Source organism: Sitophilus oryzae, unplaced genomic scaffold, assembly GCF_002938485.1.
Source record: "Sitophilus oryzae breed Bouriz unplaced genomic scaffold, Soryzae_2.0 scaffold_430_pilon_pilon, whole genome shotgun sequence".
Lineage (NCBI taxonomy): Eukaryota > Metazoa > Arthropoda > Insecta > Coleoptera > Curculionidae > Sitophilus > Sitophilus oryzae.
The window spans coordinates 1-25301 of NW_022147008.1; the positions used below are offsets into that span (position 1 = coordinate 1).

General features: G+C 32.9%; 1 protein-coding gene across 1 annotated transcript in view; it reads right to left on the reverse strand.

The window, feature by feature from the left end:
* Positions 1-15: 15 nt before the first annotated feature.
* Positions 16-25301, reverse strand: part of LOC115885846 (peroxidasin-like) — a 72484-nt gene continuing 47198 nt past the window's right edge. The window contains 18 exon segments of the mRNA XM_030904868.1: positions 16-229; positions 488-754; positions 1292-1525; positions 1984-2223; positions 2555-2697; positions 2699-2820; positions 5837-5964; positions 6274-6494; positions 6586-6812; positions 8285-8711; positions 10756-10956; positions 11011-11151; positions 11353-11477; positions 11536-11808; positions 12548-12853; positions 12910-13145; positions 16904-16975; positions 19821-20036. Coding sequence (XP_030760728.1) covers positions 16-229; positions 488-754; positions 1292-1525; positions 1984-2223; positions 2555-2697; positions 2699-2820; positions 5837-5964; positions 6274-6494; positions 6586-6812; positions 8285-8711; positions 10756-10956; positions 11011-11151; positions 11353-11477; positions 11536-11808; positions 12548-12853; positions 12910-13145; positions 16904-16975; positions 19821-20036 — 3793 coding nt within the window.

The following is a 25301-nucleotide window of genomic DNA, read 5'->3' on the forward strand; positions in this document are numbered from 1 at the left end:
AAAAAATAGATATATTTACCTGCAATCAGAACAGCACTCACTCCACAGTCTTAAATCCACTTTCGGAACATCCTCACATCTTCCGATGCCTTCCTGCAATTCAGGTAATACAAAAACGTCCTTTGTGATTTTGGTGATATTATCTCCGTTATCACACAGTACTCGAGACAAGGAGTACTGCTTGATTTGTACCAACTGTTCTGGCTTAAACACTGAAGGATTCTCGTACCTAGAGAAAGAAAAATGTTGTATTGGTATTATGAAAACAATTTTATTTATTGTTTAGTTAGTTTTAAATTTATATGACTATATATTTTATGGCTTATCTGAAGCTCAAAAAAAACTAGTATCCTGATTACTACTAATAAAAAATAAAATAGCTAAAAACAAAATGATTGGGTCCAATACAGTAATAATAAAAACAGATTAAAGTATCAATTTTATACTGCCAATGGATCAAACTTGAATTGAACTGTGATAAACTTACCAAAACCTGTCACCGTCTCTCAGTTTCTTAAACTGCTCCACAAGGAGACATCTAAACAAGGGTCCGACCCTGCCTCCTTCTACTGGGTCCTCCAAAATTCCTCCAACGAAGACGTCGATATTTTCAGGGTGACCGTACAGCTTCTCCATCTTTTCTCTGACTTCGTCGTCTGATATTTCGGAGGCTAGATCATCGAAGCTTGTCACTTTACGCATTCCGCAAAAATTGCGGAAAGCTACGTATCCTGGTAAGGCATGATCTCGAGACCTAAAGACGCCAACAAAATAGAAAAAATAAAATACATATCATTATACACAGCTATAAGAATTATTTTTAAATATTTTGAATTCAATCAATTCAAAATTACGTTACTTTAGAAAAAATTAACGAGTGGAAGCAAAATGATAATAAAATTCGTATAAAATGGGTGGAGGTTTTCCATAATTTTTCTCTGCTTTAATATACAAAAGATTATTGCATTTTTTTTTTCTCTAGGTGAAATTCTATAGGTACATCCCTAGATTCCTAGATTATGGTAGATCTGAGTCAAGACACACAAAATATTAATTTATGATAAAGCAATACATAGAACATAGTTTTACGCGGATAAAAAAACGGTCAAAATTTAGTCAAAAGTAAAAATTTCTCAGAAACTTAATATAAACTATTCCCATATGTTTCCAGTTATCTTATTGAATACTCTGTATACTATCGATCTAATATACTACTACTATACTTATATGTGTATGATACTTATATGTATGTAGTAAATTACTCATCTGTACTACTCTCACTACTATCTACCTGTGTATATTCATTGCAGCTAAATCCAAAGCAACCGCATGGGCAGTATTAAATAACTTTTCGGTTAGTTCGGTATTTAAGTTTTCCCTAGGCATTTTCTTCTTAGCAGCCGTAACAAACATGCCCCTGAGTAAAGGATCAATGCCTCCTTCTTCAACCAATCTCCAAGGAGAGAAGAATGCTTTGTGAAGCGGAAGATGTCCTTCTCTGATAGGATTAAAACTCGAGTCGTACCTAAAATGTTAATAAGCATTTAATCGAACCTTATTAAGTAACGTTTATTACTTTAGTTATAATATGTACAGCGAAAGAATAATATATTATGTCATTTAAAGAACATTATTATTATGATTGCAAGTCAAAGTAGAATGAGAATATATCGCCACCTCAAAACTACAACTAGATAACTCGAAAATTGGCTGTTTGTAGTTAACTCTACCAACCTTTGTTATTTTGGAATATCTTTCTACTTGCAACAACTATATAACTTAAAAGTCCCGCCATGCGCCATCCCCTTTATATTTGAAGTGTCAAACGTAGATATTTTCCCAATAAATTTGCAGGATATTACAAGAACTAGACAGCTCAAGTTGTCAAAACTATGATTTTAGAGATATCTAGTTGTAGTTTTGAGGAGTGTTATATACTTTTGCTGTACAAACTACAAATTATCATATACTAAATATACCTACCTGTGTAAAATTGGGTTAATAAGAGTATGTCCAAATCTCAAAGCTGCCGTAGCAAACACATTAGATATGCTCGGGTTGATCAGGGGATCATATTCTTTATATTCGCCCAGCAGTTCCATACCTTTCGGTCCAACAACAAAAGGCAACCAATGTTTGTAAGTTATATGCTGAATGGCAGCTCCTACAATTTTTCTAGCTTCGTAGAATAGCATATCTCCGTCCCAGTGAGGGTTTAAATATCTAGAGAAACAGTAAAAAGATAAATAAGAATATTTATTTCCAGCTACGTAAATTTTTTTGTTATTAGGCAAGCTGCTTATGCTGCTTATCAATTATGCTTATTTTTTTCGTAAATTCGGCAATAGTTTTTCCATTTGTATTGTATGGCACACCCTGTACATAAAGTTGTACAGTGTTTGCAAAAAGTCGGCTTCATATAGGATTGTATTTTATTACCTATATTTATTACTAAAGACCACGCTAAAGAGAGATAAAAATTTGACACCAAAAGTTAAGTCGTGTAAAGGATACATATGAAAGAGACTGTGTGATTATAAAAACTAAAACAAACCTTAATTCTTTGGCCAATCTATTGTGTTCTCTCATCCACAAGGTGTGCATAGCAGTGAGTCCGTTTTGTTCATTGACTCTAATATCACCAGCCAGGAAACAGTTAACGTCACTCTCTGATAAGTTTCTTCTACAATCCATTCCTTTGTCCTCCTGCATAAGGTAGTAAAGGCTTTCTTCCCTCGAACACTGGACCTTCCTTTAGACGGCCTAAGGGTGCGTCTATGTCCCGGATTTCACGCGCTAGTTCATCAGAAAACCATATATCTACCAGCAAAAAAATACATGGCAGTGCTATCATAAATCAAAACAGGATAAATTCGTTCCTGGAATATTTAATAAAAAACTAAATTATGGAAAATAGAATTAAAATATACTATTGCAACCCCTATATACAGGGTGAGTCTTAAATATGTGCAAATATTTTCAGGGCCAGTAGATCTGGATAAAAGAAACGTATTTTTCTCTTTACCGTTTTTCGGGTTATTTTACTTTGAAACTTTAAGAAATACAGGGTGGCGCACCTCATTTGCCTCGGTTGAGTATACGAAAACGGAAAGATGTAAAACAATTTTTATGGGTATATCTAAAGAGGCAATATGCCATAATTTGCCAAGGTGACACCAGCCACATTGATTACAATTTTATTGAAAAATCGCTTTTTATTCAAAATCTGAGCCAGATAGGTATAGGAAACCCTAATATAGTTTGAAAGAGCATTTAAATCTGCTTCGATTTATTTAAAAAAATGGAGGGTGTTGTATTTGAAATAGCGAAGTTTTTATTTAAAATAAATATTTAAAATAGACCAGCAATTTTTGATACCCCTGTATACATTTAAGGAAGCAATGAAATTTTTTAGTAAAGTTTATTTCTCCGGCTTGAAAGTCAGCACAAGAATTAATTCTGAAAAGAAATGTACAAGGTGTTGACAAACTTTTTTATTATAGCATGCATATTTAAATATCTTTAAATATCTCAAAAACCAAAACTTTTAAACATATTTAACCCTTATAATAAATGCTTTATTTTACGTCCAAGAATCTAAAAAACAATATAACTTTGTATGGATCTTAGATCTGACCATAGATAAAAGAAAATAATCTTCTATTAAGATAGATATGAAACTTGTATAGTAAAAAATTTTTGTAAGTTATGCACATTGCCTTTAGTAGAGACTATGTTTAACCCAGCGCCTCTGCCTTTTCTGCTGTAAATATTTTTATGTTTATATTTGATTTCAAGGATTTGTTTTAAAGTTACACTGATATATTAGTATATCAGAGTAACTTTAATAAAACATAAGAATATATACTGATACCGTTGTTTCACTATAAAACTAAAAAATATCAAAAAAATTCCAAATTTTCCATTTTTTTTGCTAAAAACTCATAAATGTGTTTCTGAGGTCGAAATATACTGCCCCTAAAATATTTGAACAATAAATAAATCTATCTATCTATCTATCTATATATTTTAGAGTTTATTAAATATAAATTTTGACTACAAAGTAGAAAGTAAATCACAATATTTTATAAAAATTGGTACCCTAGGCATTTTTTTTTGTGAATAAATAATAAAATTTCAGTACTATGATATTTAAAATTTAGATAGATAGAATATTAAAAACATACCGGTAATGGCAGACGCTGGCCCAAATTCAATAAAAGTAAATTTTTCCTGCGAAACATCGGGCTTTTTGTCACAGAAAAGGCATTTTTGCTTGGCAGTAAAATGTCAAGTTGACAATATACAGGGTGTTTTTTAAAGAAAATATATTTTTTTTGACTGGCCATCCTTTTCAACAAAATTTATCTTTTGAGTTTTTCTTGTTCATCAAACGGTTGCCGAGAAAAAATAAATATACTTATTAAGAGCCCGCCTTAAGCCGTTTTCTAAAGTTTTATTTTTAGATTAATTAGAAACACCCTGTATATGCATATCATAAAGTTCCAAATAAACTAGTAACCTAAAAAGGGTTTTTCCTACCACTAGAGACACCGAATTTTTAGTGAGTACTAAATTATTTTATCCAAATTGTAACCATATAAGTTTCCAGGCAATGGATCTGACAGATCCTGTACATTTAAAAAATATTTTACAAGATGCATATTGCCTCCCACATAAACCTATAAATTTTGTTTCTACATCTTTACGTTTTAAATCAAACAGGCTGAATGAGGTACGCCATATTGTATATATGAGTTCTAAATTTTGAGAACCACTGGGTTTTCTTTCTTGTATATTTAAACTATTACTTATGTTGACATATTATGAAGAAATTATGTTGTTTCACTATAAAACTGAAAAAAATATCAAAAAAATTCCAAATTTTCCATTTTTTTGCTAAAAAAAACTCATAAATGTGTTTCTGAGGTCGAAATATACTGCCCCTAAAATATTTGCACATATTTAAGACTCACCCTGTACAAATGTCAAAAGATCATATTTAAAGCGTTAAGATAAATTGGTACCCTAGGCATTTTTTTTGCCGCATCCTCTCACTAAAATTCCAGTAAATTTTTTTCAAGTGGTGTCTGACTGATGGAATTACAAGCACATTTTCTTGGCAGTCGCTGGCAGTCATTGGCATCAGTAGACTTTAATTACATGGCAGACATAGGCAGTCTTCGTCTCAGTCATTGGCAGTCGCTTGGCAGTAAAATGACATTTTGACAGTACATGAACATTTTTTACCTAATTGAGACACCTCTCAATTTTTTATACCTAATACAGGCAACAAATAGAATTGTTTTATTGAGTTTTAAAATTGTGATTTATGATATATGCGACAAGTGTCAATGATGGCAAATTCATAAAGTTCCGTTTACACCCTTACATATATTAAAAATTGTGTTAGGGGACCAAATATCGAAAAGAGACAAAGAGAAAAATTGTTTAGAGTATTATTGTAAGTAGTATACCCAAGTAATGTTTCATAAATATACATGGACGCTAAAAGGGTAGCATTTTATATATTTTTCGGCAATTTTTTCAAAAAATTACAATTTTTCGCTAAAACATAAACAAAGTAAATCCAAAACGAATTATTTCCAGCGTAATATTTTTTACTGTACTGGAAATAATCTTAAAAAAATAAAATGTCAATTTTTATGATGTCAAAGCTCTTGCAATGGAATGAATCGATAGCTGGAAAATAGATGTCTATGAAAAAGAAAAAGGGAACAGAAATATAGGAATCTACTTAAAATTGAATATTAATACCTCCGATTTGCACCTATTACAAGAATATATAGACAGACATTATTTAAAAAAAATAAACTTACCATTGAAGCATCAATATAAGAAGTAAGTTGGTTGATTTGTTCTCTGTGTTGAACTTCGTTGAAAAATATAGATGTCATTCCAGATCCGCAGATTGCGCTTGTTCTTACAAAATCTATACAACGCCTGCAATAGAAAATATATAATAGAGACCACATACATTCAGATAACATTAAATATATTTATAATCTGTCCAACAACAGAATACATGATTTTGATCGATAATTTCCAAAGCATAGTAGCAAAAAACACTATACTTATGACTTGAAAATGACAGAAAGCAACTGCCTACTCTTACCACTGTTAAATTTAACCCTAAATATTTTTGGACTGTGTGAGTACCAAAGACATTTGTAACTACCTGTTTTTTTTTGCTGGGCATAATATACATGCAGTGGTTTTCTTTTTAAATCTAATTGATTATTTTTTCTATACCTATTGGTGATTCTTGGATCATCTTCTGGTACATCCATTGGATAACAAGGAGCGGCATATTCGCAAGACTTCTTACAATCTATTCCATCCCAAGTTTCTGAACTGACACTAGGCAAAGCGTGGTCCAAATCGTGATCTAAGAACTGGCCCCACTGCATCACCATATGGGTTATTTCTTCGTCTTGGGTGATCTTTGACGTGGCAATCAAACTAGTAGATACCTAAACATTGTTTAAGAGCATTAACAACTAAGAAATGAAATCAATATAATCAATAAATTTCTCCTTCATACTCTATCTGTTTTGTACGAACCTTTCTAGATGCTGGTTTAGGATATCCATTGTAAAGTTTGTTCTTCTCCCATCCAACTGGTCTGGCAAATCCATCTTCGTAAATCGGTTTCAGTACTCTACGGAATCCTGTCAAACTAGCTCCCCAAGTGGGATGTTGGAGGTTGTTACAGGTACCGTCTATGCTGCGGTACTTCGAATGGAAACACATATCCGAACAATTTTTCGTGTGCCTGTGGGCGTTACAACCTTAAACAATACCAGACTCTTAGAATCACTGGATAATTTATACAGTATGTCCCCGGATTGTCTTTACAAGAAGAAAAACTTTTTTATAATTGACATTTTGAGAAAAATGCATTCTTCATAAAAATTTTTGCTTTTTCTAAAATGGTTAATCCCGTTTAAACTTTTCCAAATATCCATACAGTTTTACAGAGCTATCGAGAAAAACTATCAACAATAATCTATCAAAGAATGAAATAAACGAAATTATATTATCATAGAAAATGGAAACGCGTTTTGATTTTTAGGACTTAGAAAAAATTCAACTAATTTTCATGTTTTTTCTAATTTTCTCTAAAATGGTATGGAAATTTGGAAAAGTATAAAAGGGATTAACCATTTTAGAACAAGCAAACTTTTTTATGAAGGATACATTTTTCTCAAAATCTCAATAATAAAAAAGTTTTTCCTCTTGTAAAGACAATCCGGGGACATACTGTAGATTAGAATTGTTCATAGAAAGTCTAAGCACACTGAAATAGTAATGAGCATTACGATTCTTTTTGGTGAATCTAATCATACGATTCAATTTCTCATAATGAATCGACTCTCAGGATTCGTTCATTTGAACAAACTACAAACACATTTTGCATATGACAGTATAAAATAGATATTTTTTTGTAAATAGCTTTCATATCGTTTTCATTTTATATCCATGATGTTTGTTTAAGGCTTTATTTCGAGTCTATTGATACCCTACTACATAAATACTCATTCTTCATAATTATGAAGACGGCGTTAAATTATAGTATATTTTATTATTAATACATAAAATTGGTATAATAAAACATACCATTTGATTACTAAAAAATTGGCGCTGGGAGGCACGTAGAGCCGCCCATACTAAAAATATGTTAATATCTCGAAAACTGCCACTTTGACTGATTTTGATGTTATTACAAATTTTGTTGCAAATATTATTCCTAATCTTAATTTGAAAATCGCGTTTCGCTAACTACTGTAATTTTGGAGTTACGATTTTTTAAAATTTTTAACCCCCTCCCATACCCCCTTACCAACCCACCACTCCCATCAAAAACTAATGGCCAGATTTTCGGGTGCCTCAGTATTTTTGTGCCAAATTTGGTTAAAATCGGTTCAGCGGTTTTTGAGTGATCGTGTTATAGACGGACAGACAGACAGACACCATGAAAATATTTTGTATTTAGATCATTGTGAGTGAAATTAAAAAAACTTTTTTTTTGCCGATCTTAATAGCCTACCATACCTATTGGTATGGTCAGCTAAAAAATAATAACTGATCTATATTTATATCATTGCAATTACCTATATTACAAACGTTTGAGTACTCATAATATTGTACCCAAGCTCATAGTTCACGTGCGCATATGCATTTATTGTGTGAAACCGTAGCTCCCACAATGACTCAATTTCACATTTCCATCTACCAAAGTAACCCATTAAAAATAACTCACCTGATAATCTAGCGATCAAATCCAGTTTCTCCTGAGACAGTATCTCCTTATAACTGAAATCTGTAGTATGCGTCATGTTAACACTGCCTTTCTGAATATGTTTCCTGATATTCACCAGAGTTCTTTCATAAACCTCTGCAGCCCTGGCTAATTCCCTAGCTGGTGCATTGGGATACCGGATAATCCTGAACAACTCCGACGAAGAAGGATGTTTGTTGTGCAAGAAATTATCGATGGTGTTGTTGATGGCCTTGTCAATCTCGCTCGAAGCTTCGGTGAAGGCGATCTTGATGAACCTGTCACTGATACTGCCCACCGCGCCTGTTGAAACTGTAGGGTCTTTGACGGTGATGTAGCCTGAAGCTGAGTCCCTGCCATGGTCGTTGTTGGCTATGCATTCGTATCGACCTTGGTCTTCAGCAGCAACCTGAAATATCTTTTCGTTTTCAAGATAAAAAATAAAAACATTATTTTTCCGCCATCTTTGTACCGCGATATCTCCCTAATGGTTGACTTTTGACCCAACGTTTATAAAGCAAACTACCCTTTATTTTGAACAAGGAATCACCCCCTAAAGTTTTTCGCATTTGTTTTGAAACACCCTATATACTTAGCTGGACAAGTAGATAGATACATGCAACTTTGTCCATATATCTTCTTGTCTTGTCTAGCTAGAAACAGAATATTTTAAATTTTCAGCAAAACTGCTGGACATGAATCCTTGGACACATAATATTACCATCATTATACAGGTTGGTCCGAACTGTATTCCGGAAACTTCGGCAGCATATTCTGCAAATTAAAATATGTAAAAAAGTTCGTATAAATATATGCCCTAAAATTCTTAGTTTCGGAAATACAGGGTGTAGAATTTTCATTTTTATTTCGATTTTGTCCAAATAATTTCTCAAGCTACATCAATATTTGGAGGAAACTTGGTGTCTGGGAGTTTTTTGACATGAAAAATTTGATTTTGATGTCAATATGACTCCTACTTGCATATTTGTTTAATTGGTTTGAAGAGTAGTAAATTTTCGTCCGTACATGTAGCGTATGTTCGAAAGAAAATGGCGTCCAGTTGGCTGGAAAATGACGATCGATGCCATTTCCCATATAAATTTACATATAAAATGACAGCGATCTTCATTTCATGGCCATCGCTGACGCCGTTTTTATTCGATCATACGGTATAAAACTACTGAGTAAAGGAATATATATTTACGGCATTTTCTACGTAAAAAAAGGTCTCTTAGTAAAAATCACTACAACTAATGGTTCTCGAGATATTTGGAATCGAAATGATCAACACCCTGTCATTATTGACATAAATTAAACATGTTAACTAAATAGTTTTTTTTTTTTTTTTAAAAACATAAATTTGAAATGTTTGTTTGTGCCAAAACTTCAACAGAAACAGTTTATCATAATTTTTTCGAAGGAAAAATTTTGATTATTGAAAAAATTAAAAATTCCAAAATTTATTATTTCGGTCAAATAACTATATACTCAACGCATGTTTATTTTTGTCAATAATGACATATATTGACTATTTCCATTCTTTCCAAATATCTTAGGAACGGTTGCTCATAGGTTTTACCAAAGTTATTTTTCCATAAAAAATCACGGAAATGTATATTTTCACTCAGCAGTTTTACACAGGTATGGATGAAAAGTTATTATACTTCAAAACAGTTAAGACTTTATGCTTAAGTGGCGCCTCCTACAAATAAGTCATATTGACATCAAAATCAAAATTCTCATGTTAAAAACTCCCAACACCAATTTTCATCCAAATATATGAGAAATTATTTGGAAAAAATCTAAATGAAAATGAAACTTCTACACCCTGTATATCTTAAACTAAGCATTTTTGGACTGTAGAATATGCTGCCAAAGTTTCCGGAATGCAGTTCGGACCACCCTGTGTATAACCACATATATTAAAAGCAAGGTTGAATGAAATGAGGATGAAATATAATAATTGTGAAACTCAATCACATTAGACAGTTGAGGCTGCACTGTAGAGTCTCAATCACGAAATTAAAATACAAACCTGAAAAAATCCGCCCCCATATGACCTTAATATCGTATTAAAGAATTAGACACCGTAATGATTCATTCGAACTTCGAAAACAATCGAGTTCCACTGGAATGGAGGAGTACATACGAGAACATTCTAAACCTTCTCTATGCACCTAATGATCTAATGGACTTAACTGTTTAGCTGTGGGCATATAAGCCGCCGCCTGGGGCCTGAGGAGGACAGAAACAAATAGACGCGTGCAACTGTACGCGTCTATTTCAAAATTAATTCCTTCTAGATAAATAGTTATAAATAGTTTGTAAATAGTTCTTTGAGCATTTTATCGTTATTGTTTTGTTACTTAGTGTAAAATAAATTGTGTTTAGATAAATTAGACTTTCTATCGACCCGGAACCGATGAAAAACGTAACAATATATTGAAATTCACCTTATAAATATAGAGATTTCCTGTTAAGCTGATCTTATATCTCCCAGTTCTTTGCATACGAGCTCCGTCTTTCTGCCAAGTAATACCAGGATTGGGATCGCCCACTGCCTTGCAAGGTAGTTCAATAGTACTACCCACTAAAGCCTCGATATTGTACGGCTTATACACTAGCTTGGGTGGTTTGGTGTTAAAACCTGAAATCTATAACAGTTATGATGGATAAAGACATTTTTCAATTTGTGTAAATAGTGTTACCGTGATCCGGGCGCTGACTTCTCTGGTTCCTAGTGGATTTCTGGCTTCACAAATGTATAATCCAGAGTCAGATTCTATGGCATGTCTTAGTTCTAAACGACTTCTGTCGCCGTTGTAAAATACTCTCTCGTTGGGGAAGAACTTGAAAATGAAAACCAACTAAAATTAATTGCACAAAGCCGAAACATATTAATATTTTTCATTAATGATTCTTAAACATCATCTTTTTTGACATTGTGACTTGGGTTTTTTTTCTTACTTTCTGTTGTTGCTTGTTGTTATTGTTAAACGACGGTAGGTAGATAACTTTAGAGCAAAAACATTAACTTTTTATAAAATTACCTCCAAGTCATCTTTGAACCACGTGATTTCCGGGGTCGGAGTACCAGAAGCTGAACACTCCAGATTGATAGTACCACCTGTCAGTATTTCAGCATTCTCCGGTTGAATAGTAAATATTGGCGCCACTGTAATAAATAGAAAATTGTGCAACTTATACTAAACAATTTTTTTTCAATTAATTACCATTAATAAGTACATTGGCTTCAGCTGAAACTCTGCCATTGTAGTTGAAGGCTTCGCAGAGATAAGTACCATGATCTGAACCTTCGATGTTCCTAATCAGAAGAGTACCGCTGGGCAATATAACAGTTTTGGACGTTGAGGCTAGTTGACGTCCGTTATGGGACCAGATAATTTGAGGAACCGGATATCCTAACGCTTGGCATTCTAGTAGTACTTGTTGAGTACCAACGTTGACGCTGACGCTTTGGGGAACTTTAACAAGCTTTGGCATATCTAAGAATTCAAAATATAACAGAAAACACAATAAGAAGCTGCTAGCTTAAATGAATCAACACCAATGTTCCGAAGGATAGTACAGCACATTTTATTATTGCTGCACAGCTCCTTAATGATTGACAATGTAAAACATGTTTTAAAAGAGAGAGTCGTAATACTTTCTCACCATAATCAATAGTATAGTAGTTCATTGACTACTTAGTTTAATAGAATAGAAGTTCATAGACTAATTTTCTACTTAGCAACGAAATATATGAAATAGAGAAAAAAATACATAAGGAATGTAGCTGACTGTGATAGCTATGTTCTTTCATTTGTTGCTGAAATAAAGAACTGAACTACTAAAATAATAGGAAAATAATAAAAAACATGGCCCAAATTATAGGCAATTACTGGTGTTGAGCAAATGAAAGACGAAGTTCAAAACCCTTAATTATAGGGCCCAGTCTTTGTCTTGGTTTTGCTAAAAAACTCTTGGAATTATTGCATTTATTTCATAGATTTTTAACGAACGGTGTATGACTACTGTACGGTGTCTTACTACTGCAACTTGACTGCCCCACGTTGGGCGCCAAAAATTGCCGCACCTTGAAGTTTGTTTAACTGAGAGTGAGTTACACAAAGGTCGCTATATTCTTAGGTAAAAACTTCAACACTAACCTCGAACTTTTGAGTGTATCTACCTGAACTTCACAATATATTGCTATAGCGTGAAGTGGTGTTTCATTATGCTCACCATAATCAATTCCTTCCTCGTTTTGACTGGGATAAACAACCATCCTGGCCGGTCTGGACCGAACTTCGCCCTCTGGATTCTTAGCCAGACACTCATAAAATCCATTATCACTCTCCTCGGTAAACTGTATCATCAGCGTTCCATTCTCCATCATTTTGTACTTGTTATCATCGGGCAAAATCTCTTTTTCACCCTTCATCCAAACTATGGTCGGTTCTTCTTCACTTTGAACCGCACAAGTAAATGTTGCTATTCCACCTAAAGTGATTTCCACATCCTCAGGGCTTTGAACTATTTTTGGTGGTTCTGGAAAAGCAAATAACTTCAAATAAACTAAAATAGTTTCTTAGAATGTTACGCACGACAGTGAAAGTGTCTGTGGTCCATTCCGACGATACTTTTCCCGTACATTTCGTTTGGCTGAGAGCAACTGGCCGATGCTTGTAGCACTGACTTGTCGTTGGTCAGCATTTTGCTGAACCAGGCCATCTTACAGTCGCATATCAGGGCGTTGTGGTCTAAGCGTAACCGTTGGAGTTTGGGTAGATTGTGGAAGGCACCTCTTGGTATTTCTTTAATGTGGTTGTTGTATAAATAGCTAAAAAGAAAAATATATTCAATTCGAAAGAGTGATGAAATCAAGATGGGTCGTAAGGTTGGGCCTAAACTGTTACAGATTGTCATACAGCCAAAAGCAAATTTGTTTACAAGTAAAAGTTCACTGGCAAGCTGGTTCCCGTTTGGATTTCAAAAAACTGTGACATTTTAGGGACGAAATACCTGGACCTTTTGCAAGCACATAAAATTAAAAGTCCTATAAACAGATATTTTCAAATTAGAGCCATTATACAGGATTTTTAAAAAGAACCCATGTACTGAATAAAAAAAACTAAGAAATGATTCAAATAGTTATTATTTTCATATTTATACATTAAAAACAGAAGCAACGTCAATGAAACTCTTTTTTTGTCAGTTTTGTTTAACTTTTCACTCGGCACTTTTGAAATTACGTGCATTTGAATTACGCAAATTGTGCTTTTCTCTGTTTATTTTTAATTATCTCTTGGTTATTTTAGAATTTGTTTTTATGGAAAGTGTATAAATTTGACAATACAGAGATGGTCCGAACTGTATTCGGAAACTTTCTGAGAGAAAATAAATAAAAAAGTTCGTATAAATGTATGTCCTAAAATGCTTAGTTTCAGAGATACAGGGTGTAGAAGTTTTTTTTTATTTTCATTTAGATTTTTTCCAAATAATTTCTGAAGCCAACAATCCAAATTTGGATGAAAATTGGTAGCGATTTTTACCAAGACATTTTTTGTAAAAATCACGGAAATGTATATTTTTCACTCAATAGTTTTATTACAGGTACGGACGAAAAGTTATTGCTCTTTTAAAACAGTTAAAGCACATGTAAGTGGCGCCCCCCTACAGATGGGACTCATATTGACATCAAAATCAAATTTCATGTCAAAAAAATTCCCAGACACCAATTTTCCGCCACAAATATTGACATTATTTGAGAAAAACTATTTGAAAAAAATCAAAATAAAAATGAAACTTCTACACCCTGTGTCTCTCCGAAGCGAAGCATTTTAGGACATACATTTATCAGAACCTTTTTTATATTTTATCTGCAGAATATGCTGCCAAAAGTTTCCGGAATACAAAAAAAATACAAAAAAAAAAAATATGTATGTATATTTTTTATGTAAAAGTTTTTTTTTTTTTTTTATTTAAATATATTTTGAAATTGTAGTTTTAAAACGCAAATACTCATAAACAAGCGAAAATGGCCAGCTGGTGCTGAAGAAGCTGTGGTAATACAGAGTTATTCTTTTACAAAATGCAGTTACAAGTCCAAATAATTATTATTCTATCACGAGGTACGCACTTATAAATTTATATTACATAATCAACTTGTAGGTATATTTTCTTTATTAATTATATACATTGACATAATGAACCATTACCAAAATCACGAGATTAACCTTTTGCAAAGAAATACGCCTCTGTATAAAGCTTCTTTTATTTAGTGTTAACGATTCAAATTAATAATTTAAACAATTTTTTTATTTATTTGGTTTATTAAGTATAAGAAATACAATACAGTTCAGACAGGAAATTCATAGTATTATAAATTGTGATTCTCAGTAAACTACATACATATAAATAAGTATTTAGTAATATGATAACTTATATTTCCTGTAAGAATTTTGTTAACAACTGTAAAATACATTTAAAATTAACAGTAACTCGCAAAATTAAGTCACACCAGACGTAATAAACGCCCCAAAGGAATTTTTATTGTTTGTAAATCACAACAGCATTGATATTTTTGGATTATATGGCGCACTGAGTGCCAGCTTTTTTAACAATATTAAAATTCTCAGTGTTTAGCTTTTCAATATGATTTTGGATATGAAAACTTTGGCACAGACTCCAAATATATAGGAGTTGTATATGGTTCTAAAACCATAGGTATAATAGATGATTACATAAAGATGTATTTACAAAATAAGAATTAACCTCATCAACAAGGATTTCCAGAAGTTTATTAGCAAATACAAAATCAAATTTTTCCCGCTTCAAGTTTCAAATATGTTTGATAGCAAATAAATTAATAAGATCTGAATAAATGATTTATTATCACTCCAAAAATAAAGTGTATTGCTGGTTTTACTGATGTACTTCTATTTTGGTATTCTCAGTAAAATATATCTACTGAATTCACCTTGAAAACTGATATATAAAACAAAGTACAGACAACGGTACAGACAATAAAATCTATTGTTATGGTCGAATATATCCAACAATATTGTTGAAATCTCGCTGTTTTGTATCCTCGAATAGATGCAGTGCAATAGATTATGTAATGATTACATGCACTTATACAAATAGCCTTTATAGTTTTCTTTGTGTTAAAACAACTTATAGATTCTAGAATCAAAAAATATAGTGAGTGTTTTATTTAAGGAATATGGTTTTAGAAAGAAAGAACATGCACCTGGAAATGCCCACAACTTGAAACATTCATACTTGGATCTAGAAGACTAGATTCTAAAAAACTTTTAATAAGCTAGTTGCGTAAAAACCCTTTTGTAATAGACGTAGATGCAGATTGTAATGGAGGGGGAAATCCCATCTCCGAGATCAGTTGTACCAAAATTTATGACACGAATTGTTGTGGTCTCGGCGCAGTCAGTGATAAAGTGTTCTGGTGTTTCCCCATTTTCCCACAGAATCTGCATTCGCCGTTGTTTCTTAGATTCAATCTACTGACGTGTTCATTGGGATTCCGATTTTTCTTACTTAAATCAAGAAAATCTTTGATTTTTCTCGGTCGTTAGTTCTGAGAGATTTCTTCGAGTACCTATCTTTTTTCATAACAAAGGGCCGTCCTCTGCCGTAAACACTGCGACCTTTGAGGCCTATTGTGTTTGTCCCCTTTCTATATCTGCACCCATTCTCCTATCCCTGTGCCCTGCACTAACTTATGCAGGTCCCTGATAGGATGGGAGCATAGTTCCTCCGGTTCTAGCCTAGCTTTCCTAAATAACAAGTGTCGCTTGCGATCCAGAGCCTCGCAATGACATATTATGTGTTCCGCTGTTTCAGGATCTTTATCGCAGAATCTGCAATCGAGTGTCTTAGACTGTTGAATGATTCCCATTCCAGGTTATGGATAGAATCGTCCAGGTTCTTGAGTTCCGCTTTAAATTGGTTTCCACTGGAGAAGAAGATCGGTTCTGGTCCAGTTGGTGATGCTTTTTCATTACCTTCTATACCTTGGTGGCCTGACATCCAGAGTATTTTCCACATTTCTTTGCCTAATTTGTTCAGCTTCTTTAAGTATTCTTTGACCGACCAACGTTGAATTGATAATCCCTTGCATAATAAGAGTAACAAACAAAAATCAGCAAGTATCAAAATATACTAATTAAATGGCAGTAATCTTCACTAATAACAAAACGTGTTTTTAAGAGATGCCGACAATACTTGTATTGCATTATCCGTATAAATTTCATCATAGATAATATAACTTATGCATACTAATATAATTAAATATAGACAATATAGTATATAATGTCATAATGGAACATAGATGTGTAAATATGCGTAACCTAATAATTAGAAATTACATACAGTTATTAAACTTCGTGTTTAATGGCTTTAAATAATATAGTAAATTAAATGAACAATATTTGTAAGCACACACACACACATTACAGGTATGTAGGTACTTCCATATTTTTCTTAAACAGATATTTCCAGATTTTTTTAACGGTGAATTAATATAATATACAGAGCATACAGGTAAAGAACTATAAATATTTAAAATAGTATACTTACAGTCTATCAAGAAATGGCAGATTTGAAAATGTGGCAGCTTTAAATTCATGGAGATCATTGGCTTGCAGATATCTAGAAAAAAATTGAATTTATTAGAATACATCAAAGCTACATACATATACAGAGTGTCGACTTGTGCAAGTTTCACATTCCCATTGTTATCTACTTTTCTTTCTTTACAAGTTGATGTAATTAGAATTTCAATATTTTTTTCGTTTTCGAGAGATCATTCACTTTATTTTTAGCTGACCATACCAACAGATATGGTAGGCTATTAAGATCGGCAAAAAAAAGTTTTTTCAATTTCACTCAAAATGAGTTATTTAGGACATAAATGACCTAAATACAAAATATTTTCAGGATGTCTGTCTGTCTGTCCATCTGTCTGTAAGACGATAACTCAAAAATTGCTAAACCGATTTTAACCAAATTTGGCACAAAAATACAGTGGCACCCGAGAATCCGGCCATTAGTTTTTGGTGGGGGTGGGGGGTTGGTAAGGGGGTATGGGAGGGGGTTAAAAATTTTAAAAAATCGTAACTCCAAAATTACAGTAGCTAGCGAAACGCGGTTCTCAATTTAAGATTAGGAATAATATTTGCAACAAAATTTGTAATAACATCAAAATCAGTCAAAGTGGCAGTTTTTGAGATAAAAAAAAATTGGAGAAATACCTTTACTTTGAAACTAAAAGAATTGCCTACCAACTTTTTGAAAGCATATAACTTCCCAAATACCATGATAGTTTCAGCCAAAAAATAGATAAAAATTCTTTATTATATCTTTAAGTGTGGAACTTGAATGTCTTGGAGAGAGATGGATGTACGAATTACTTTATCTCATTTGATAGATCATACACGTTATGTCTAAGCAGAGGCCAAGACATCTGCAGAATTGCCGTCAGTTCTCCAGAGTCTAGACGGTCTTCCGTTTGAACTGACAGACAAAACTGACAGTTAAAATGTTATGTGTAGACTGGGCTTTAGTAACGATATTTTTTATAAGATTTAACTATATCAGTTTCGTTGTTTGACGCAAATAAATTGCACTTGAATAGGAAACGGGTCTTGAACAGTAGTTCTCTATCAAAGCGAAGTATTAAAAACCTATGCTATCGACATAGGTAAACAAATCTTCAATCGCCCGTCTGCCTGCAATGCAGACACCGGATTATTTTCATTAGGGCATCTGTTGAGGTTCAACGCCGCGTCGGCAAGAGTTTTAAAAAGTACCCCTTTAAAAAACAGACGGATATACAGGGTGTGCCACTGTTTCAAAAAAGTTACATACATATTTCAGATTTCAGTCCTAGTTAATGTTTTAATTCCAATGTTTTTAGCCGATCATACCAACAGGTACATCTGTAACACGATAACTCAAGAAACCGCTAAACCGAAAAAGGTTTTTTAATTTCACTCAAAATTTAGGTCATTTATGACCCAAATACAAAATATTTTCATGGTGTCTGTCCGTCTGTCTGTAACACGCTAATTCAAAAACAGCTAAACCGATTTTAACCAAATTTGGCACAAAAATACTGTGGTACAGAGGAATTAGGCTATTAGTTTTTGGTGGTGGTGGGGGTTGGTAAGGGGGTATGGGAGGGGGTTAGAAATTTAAAAAATCGTAACTCCAAAATTACAGTAGCTTGCGAAACGCGGTTTTCAATTTAAGATTAGGAATAATATTTGCAACAAAATTTGTAATAACATCAAAATCAGCCAAAGTCGCAGTTTTTGAGATATTCCGTGTTTCCGTAGTCCGTTTTTGAGAAAATCCGTGTGGAGAACTCCATACTACCATCGGGCGCGACCCCAGGTGGTGGATAGGGGAAATAACCGCGGACCAAAATTGGAAAAATTCCTTTACTTTGAAACTAAAAGAACTGCCTACCAACTTTTATTAACATATTTTAGTATGGGAGGCTATACGTGCCTCCCGGCGTCAATTTTTTTAATAAAATATGAGGATAATGCGGTAGCATATAATTTAAAAATACATTTTTTTTAATTTGCAGATCGATTCAAGTATGTTATAAAAATGTTCTCTTGAGAATTAAACATAATTAGAAAAAAAAACATACACATCATTTTTTCGAACAAAAATTTATGATTAATTTATAGAAATAAATAGTTCCCAATAAATTTATCATTTCAGTCAAATAACTATCTACTCGACATGATTATTTTTTGTTATAATAACATATGTATTGACTACTTCCATTCAATATCTTGAGAACGGTTGCTCGTAGCGATTTTTACCAAGAGACATTTTTTACGTTGAAAATCACGGAAATGTATATTTTTTTCACCCAGTAATTTTATACGGGTATGGACAGAAGTTATTACTTTTCAAAACAGTTAAAACTCAAATAGGTGGCGCCCTTTATAAAGATGGGTTATATTGACATCAAAATCAAATTTCTCATGTCAAAATCTCCCAGACACCAATTTTTATCTAAATATTTATTTTTATTTGAAAAAAATCGAAATAAAAATGAAAGTTCTACACTCTGTATCTCCAAAACTAAGCATTTTAGGAGATACATTTATACGCACTTTTTTACTTATTTTTGTCTGCAGAATATGCTGCCGATGTTTCCGTAATACAGTTCGGACCACCCTGTATGGCTACAGCATTCCGATTAAAATACCACAAATTTATTGTAAATAAATATTTGAATCACTTTGTATACAAAAAAATCTTTTTAAATGTGGGATACCCTACTAGCACATTTTTCCAAAAAAATATAGAAAAATATTCAAATATGAAATCTGATTTAAATTTAGTTTCTTTATTTTTATGGTTAACATTAGGACATTTTTGTAAGTTAATGTTAATTTTTGTTAAGTAAAATTAAAGGGATTAAGAGATTATTCCGATTGACTAATTAAAATAGTACCAATAGGATACTTACAGTCTTTCAAGACGAGTGAGATGTGTAAAAGTACCACTTTCAATGTCCCTGATGCGGTTCTTGTACAAATAGAGGTTCTGCAAGTTGTATAGCCCACGAAACGTTTCGTTTCTGAGCCGTTTGAGATCATTGTTGTTCAGCAACAAAGTAACCAGGCGATGGTTGTCTATAAAAGTTCCTTTGGTGATATCCCTAATGCGGTTGAAACGGAGATCTCTGAAAATTAAAGGAAACCAAGAGTTAGAAGAGGATTAAATTATTCAAAAACTTGTTTGGATTATAATGTAAACAATTGTTGATAAACAATATTTTTTTACGTAAGTGATATGAGGAAGATCTGTTCATTACAGTCACGATATACCTATTTCTTAAGAGTCTATTACGCTGTATTTTCGGGTCTCAAGGTTCGGGTAAAGTGGGTGTGTGGCCGAAGGAAATATATATATATATATATATATATATATATATATATATATATATATATATATATATATATATATATATATATATATATATATATATATATTATATTTCAAAAATCTGCCTAAGGCTTAGCCCGATCCTGTCGTGTCCACACCCAAAATTCCAAACACACGTGCTTTGATTAAGGCTTGATTAAGGTTTGCAGAGCTTCAGCATTTGCCATAAAATCGCGAGCAATTTGTTACAAAACCATATAAATTATATATCACTGTAATCACAAAACTTCAATCTATTTCCGTATTGTAACGGAATTTTAAATTATGTCTTTGTTTTCGAGAAAATTTAGTCCAAACATGAGGAATATTTTGTTGATGTTTGACCATCAAAATCTTAAAAATAAAGAAGTTGTTTAAAAATGTGCTACAATACGGATATAGTATAATCCTTTATTTTCAATTTCCTTCTTATATATATAAACGGGATTTGGTTTAAGTATTTAATACTCATTTCCAACTACAGCCTATTGCTGCCTTCCCGTTACCCTACGCCACACATCTCGATTTAGAGCGTCATCAGCTTCTAGGTTACGAGCTTCCATTGCTTCCGTAACCGTTCCGTTCCAGGATTTTCTAGGTCTACCTCTCTTTCTTCTGCCCTGGGGAGCCCATTGAAAAACTCTTTTTGGCCACCTGTTCTCCGGCATACGCAGAACATGTCCAAACCATTTTAAGCTGGATTTTCCGATTCGATCTAGCACTGTCTCCTCCGATGCATTCATGATACGCCGGACCTCGGTGTTTGTCTTTTTTTTCATCCTAGATATACCTGCACTTCATCTAAGGTAGTCCATTTCAACAACTTGGATTTTGCCCTTCGCGTCTGCACTCAGAGTCCATAGCTCTGAACCATAGCAAAGAACTGACTCCACCAATGTTCTTCCAAGTCTCTTTTTAGTTGTTGCAGATAAGTTTCGGTCCCACCAGAGGCTGTTAAGACATCCCATAACTTGTTTGCTCTTCTGAATTCGGGTTTGTATTTCTTCTTTGCCCAAACCCTCGTTGTTGATAGTAGCACCCAGGTAATTTCCTTCTTCATTTGTGTAAAAATACCTAGCCAGTTTGACATAAAACGTTAAATGCCGAACGCTTATTTTGCTACTTTTTCGGACTAGTGAAATGGACTCTTAAAGTTGCATATTGAAGCAAATTCTCTGTTTAACGAGAGGATCCATGAAACTGACAGTTGTGTCTGTCATTTTAATTCACAGATGATTATTATGTTCATCATATAAAGGCAAAATTTTGAATTGGAAAAATGATGACCCTGTATATACAGGGTATCCCAGGCTGAGCGTGCATAAGAAGTTTCTAGAGAATCACAATATCTAGATCGGAGATTTTTTGCAAATCATTGTTTTAAAACGAGATCTATCGATTAAAAATATTTTCAATATGGCAGCACTTCCGGAAATACCGGAAGTTGACAGCAATTTTCTTATTTTAAATAGGCGTCCCCATTTTTTATTACATACTTAAATTCTCTGTAAAATTCTATGAATATTGATTTTGTTGTTCAAATGCCATATAATAATGGCGGTAGCTGTCATGAAATTGACATTTTTTTCAAACCCACTTTTTTATTTGACTAATGAAAAGGTTTTTCAATTCGTTACTTTTTAACTATACATGTTCCTATACCTAAAATAAATAATTTTTAAGTTATTTAACATTTAGTTTGAAAACGTATATTTTTCTTTATTTTATCTAGCTTCCTTTGACATTAAGTGTCAAACACTCAGAGTATTTATTTCCATCTGTCAGAAAACGAATTATTTGAATTTCGTAGATTATAAATACTGCCTGCCTAAGAGTTTAAAAAGTTTATTTTAAAAATATGTCTCGTATTTTGGCTCTTTAGTGATATCTAATAGTTTATATTATTAATAATATACCGTATAATCGAAAAAAAAAACAGCGCAAAGTTGGCTTGGAAATGATGATTCAGTTCTATTGTTTTATTTTCTTTATGGCACAGTGGCTGTGGTAATCACTAAATTTGACGTTTAGACTATACACATATTTTTGATAGGCAGTTTTTTCGTACAAAAATTTTAAATGTTTTTTTTTCAAATGTTGGGTATAGAGTGTTTGATATCAAAATTCATAAAATTTTACATAGAATTTAAGTATGTATTAAAAAATGGGGACACCCATTTAAAATAAGAAAGTTGCTGTCAACTTCAGGTATTTCCGGAAGTGCCGCCTTATTGAAAATATTTTTAACCGATAGATCTCGTTGTAAAACAGTGATGTGCAAAAAATCTCCAATCTAAATATTGTATTTCTCTAGAAACTTCTAATGCACACTCAGCCTGGGACACCCTGTATATAATCTGATAGTAACAACAGTGATATAAATAAGTTGAGAATATGCTAATATGTATTTTGAAATTCATAGTGTATAAAGAAATAAGATATGCGGGTAAAACTAGACAAGTACTCACGACTGAAATAATGTTATCCACTAAGAGAGCAATAAACAATATGGTTTATACAATATTAATTTTCCATCAAGGATAATAAGATTTTAATAACAATTTTCATGCCGGCATCAATAGATTTGAAGTCATAAAATATTGAAATTAATATCGTGAGTTTAAAATTAACGGTAAAGTAGAAAATCGGAGATCATAGGCGTCCAAAAAGATTTTAAAATAACAAAAACTTATCAACAGACTATACATGGTGGGCCACTGAAAACTTACAATGGCTATAATTTTCAAACCAAAAAAGATATCAAAAAAATACAAAATACCGTTTCTATAATATCGAGGGGGAATACATATGACGTATTTTTTGAACCACCCCGACCTACCCCTTAGGCGGCACCCCTACTCACTTGAAAATCTTAAATGGCAACACCCCACTTGTGGCGCTTTTTTGGAAAGCCCATGAAAAATGCTAAACGATGATCATAAAGTATTACAGTTGAGGGTTGGAACCTTTGGTGTTACACAGCAAAATAAAAACACTAAATCACCACAATACACCAAAACACTTTTTGTATGTATCAGTGTAAAAGTAAAAGTGTTTTGGTGTATTGTGGTGATTTAGTGTTTTTATTTTGATCATAAAGTATTTAAGGTGAAATTGAAAAACTACCCCTTACACGAAAAATTAGGTGGACATTAATGAAAAAGGTGATTTTTTCAGCATAAGTTACAAATTGGGACCCAGCTAAATGAGGCAGATGAGGTATTTTTCAAACCACCCCAACCCACTTCTAGGTGCCACCCCCTCACTTCTAATCTCAAGATAGCGATACCCCACTTGTGACACTTCTTTGGAAAGCTAATTGAAATTGCTAAACGATGGTCATACAGATTTTAACTTAATTACTGGTAACTAGTGATAAGAAATGTAGGTGTGACAATTTGAAAGAAATTTAAAATGATAACGAAATTTAAAATAATTAACAATTGCTCAAAATGACAGCCGTTTTGTTCCATACAAAAATACAAACGATTTTCAAATTCTTTTCTCACTGTTTGGAAAGTCTCTCTTGGAATATTTCGACATGATTTAGTTCCCCTCTGCCGCAATTCTTGCAACAAACCTGGTTTTGTCTTGTAGACTATGAATTTAGTGTAAACCCACAAGAAAAAGTTTAAAGGAGTGAGATCAGGTGACCTTGGCGGTCACTCGATTGGACCCCTTCTGCCAATCCATTGCTTTGGATAATATTTGTCCAACCACCGCCTTGTGACAATAGAATAATGCGGAGGAGCTCCATCTTGCTGAAAGTGTATGAGGTCTTCATTAAGAGTTATAATAAATTTCTTTGTACCAGTTTTTTTTCTCGCAATGGTACATGGATACAAAAATAATTTAATCTATTGATTTTGACACGTTTTGACATTTATTTTTATTTTTAGCTACATTTTTTTCGTTCTTTTTTATGACAGTCGTTCAGCATTTTTTATACGCTTTCCAAAGAGGTGTCACAAGTGGGGTATCGCTATCTTGAGGTTAGAAGTGAGGGTGTGGCACCTAGGGGTGGGTCGGGGTGGGTTAAAAAATACCTCATTTAGCTGGGTCCCAATTTGTAACTTATGCTGCAGAAATCACTTTTTTCATTAATCTCCACCAAATTTTGCGTGTAAGGGGTAGTTTTTCAATTTCACCCTAAAAACTTTATGATCATCGTTTAGCATTTTTCATGGGCTTTTCAAAAAGGCGCCACAAGTGGGGTGTTGCCGTTTAAGATTTTCAAGTGAGTAGGGGTGCCGCCTTAGGGGTAGGTCGGGGTTGTTCAAAAATACGTCATATGTATTCCCCCTCGATATTATAGAAACGGTATTTTTTATATTTTTGATATCTTTTTTGGTTTAAAAATTATAGCCATTGTAAGTTTTCAGTGGCCCACCCTGTTTTAGAAATCACGGTATATATTTTCTTTATTTTTTGTTTCGTTTCTTTGACCTGTATACTATATATTTTTTGTTTTCACTCTTGGCTTTAGGTCATTGGGGTTGCAAAGATGTTTCTAGATTTTGTTCATTATGTTTTTATTTTATGACGACGTTTCGACAGTATATGTCTTTTCGACAGTATATGTCGTTTCGACAGTATATGACGACGTTTCGACAGTATACGTACGTGCTCTATAGTAAAGTGTAATGTCCAAAAACAATTAAAAACAATAGTTAATATGTGTTATTGTGTTGTCCAGTTTAACAAATTTTAACTCTGTAAGAATCTACGTTCAAGAGGCTTGAAAAAGTCATATACTGTCGAAACGTCGTCATAAAATAAAAAAATAATGAACAAAATCTAGAAACATCTTTGCAACCCCAACGACCTAAAGCCAAGAGTGAAAACAAAAAAAAAAAAAATTCTTTATTTCGACAGTTATCTAAAATTTATATAGAAACTTTTTCTTTAATCTTCTGTAAATGTTAAACATTGTTGTATTTCAGTGTAATAATTATTTTAATCACCACAATTATATGGAATTAGACTGCATCACAGCTAAAGATGTATAAATTACTTGAGTAAT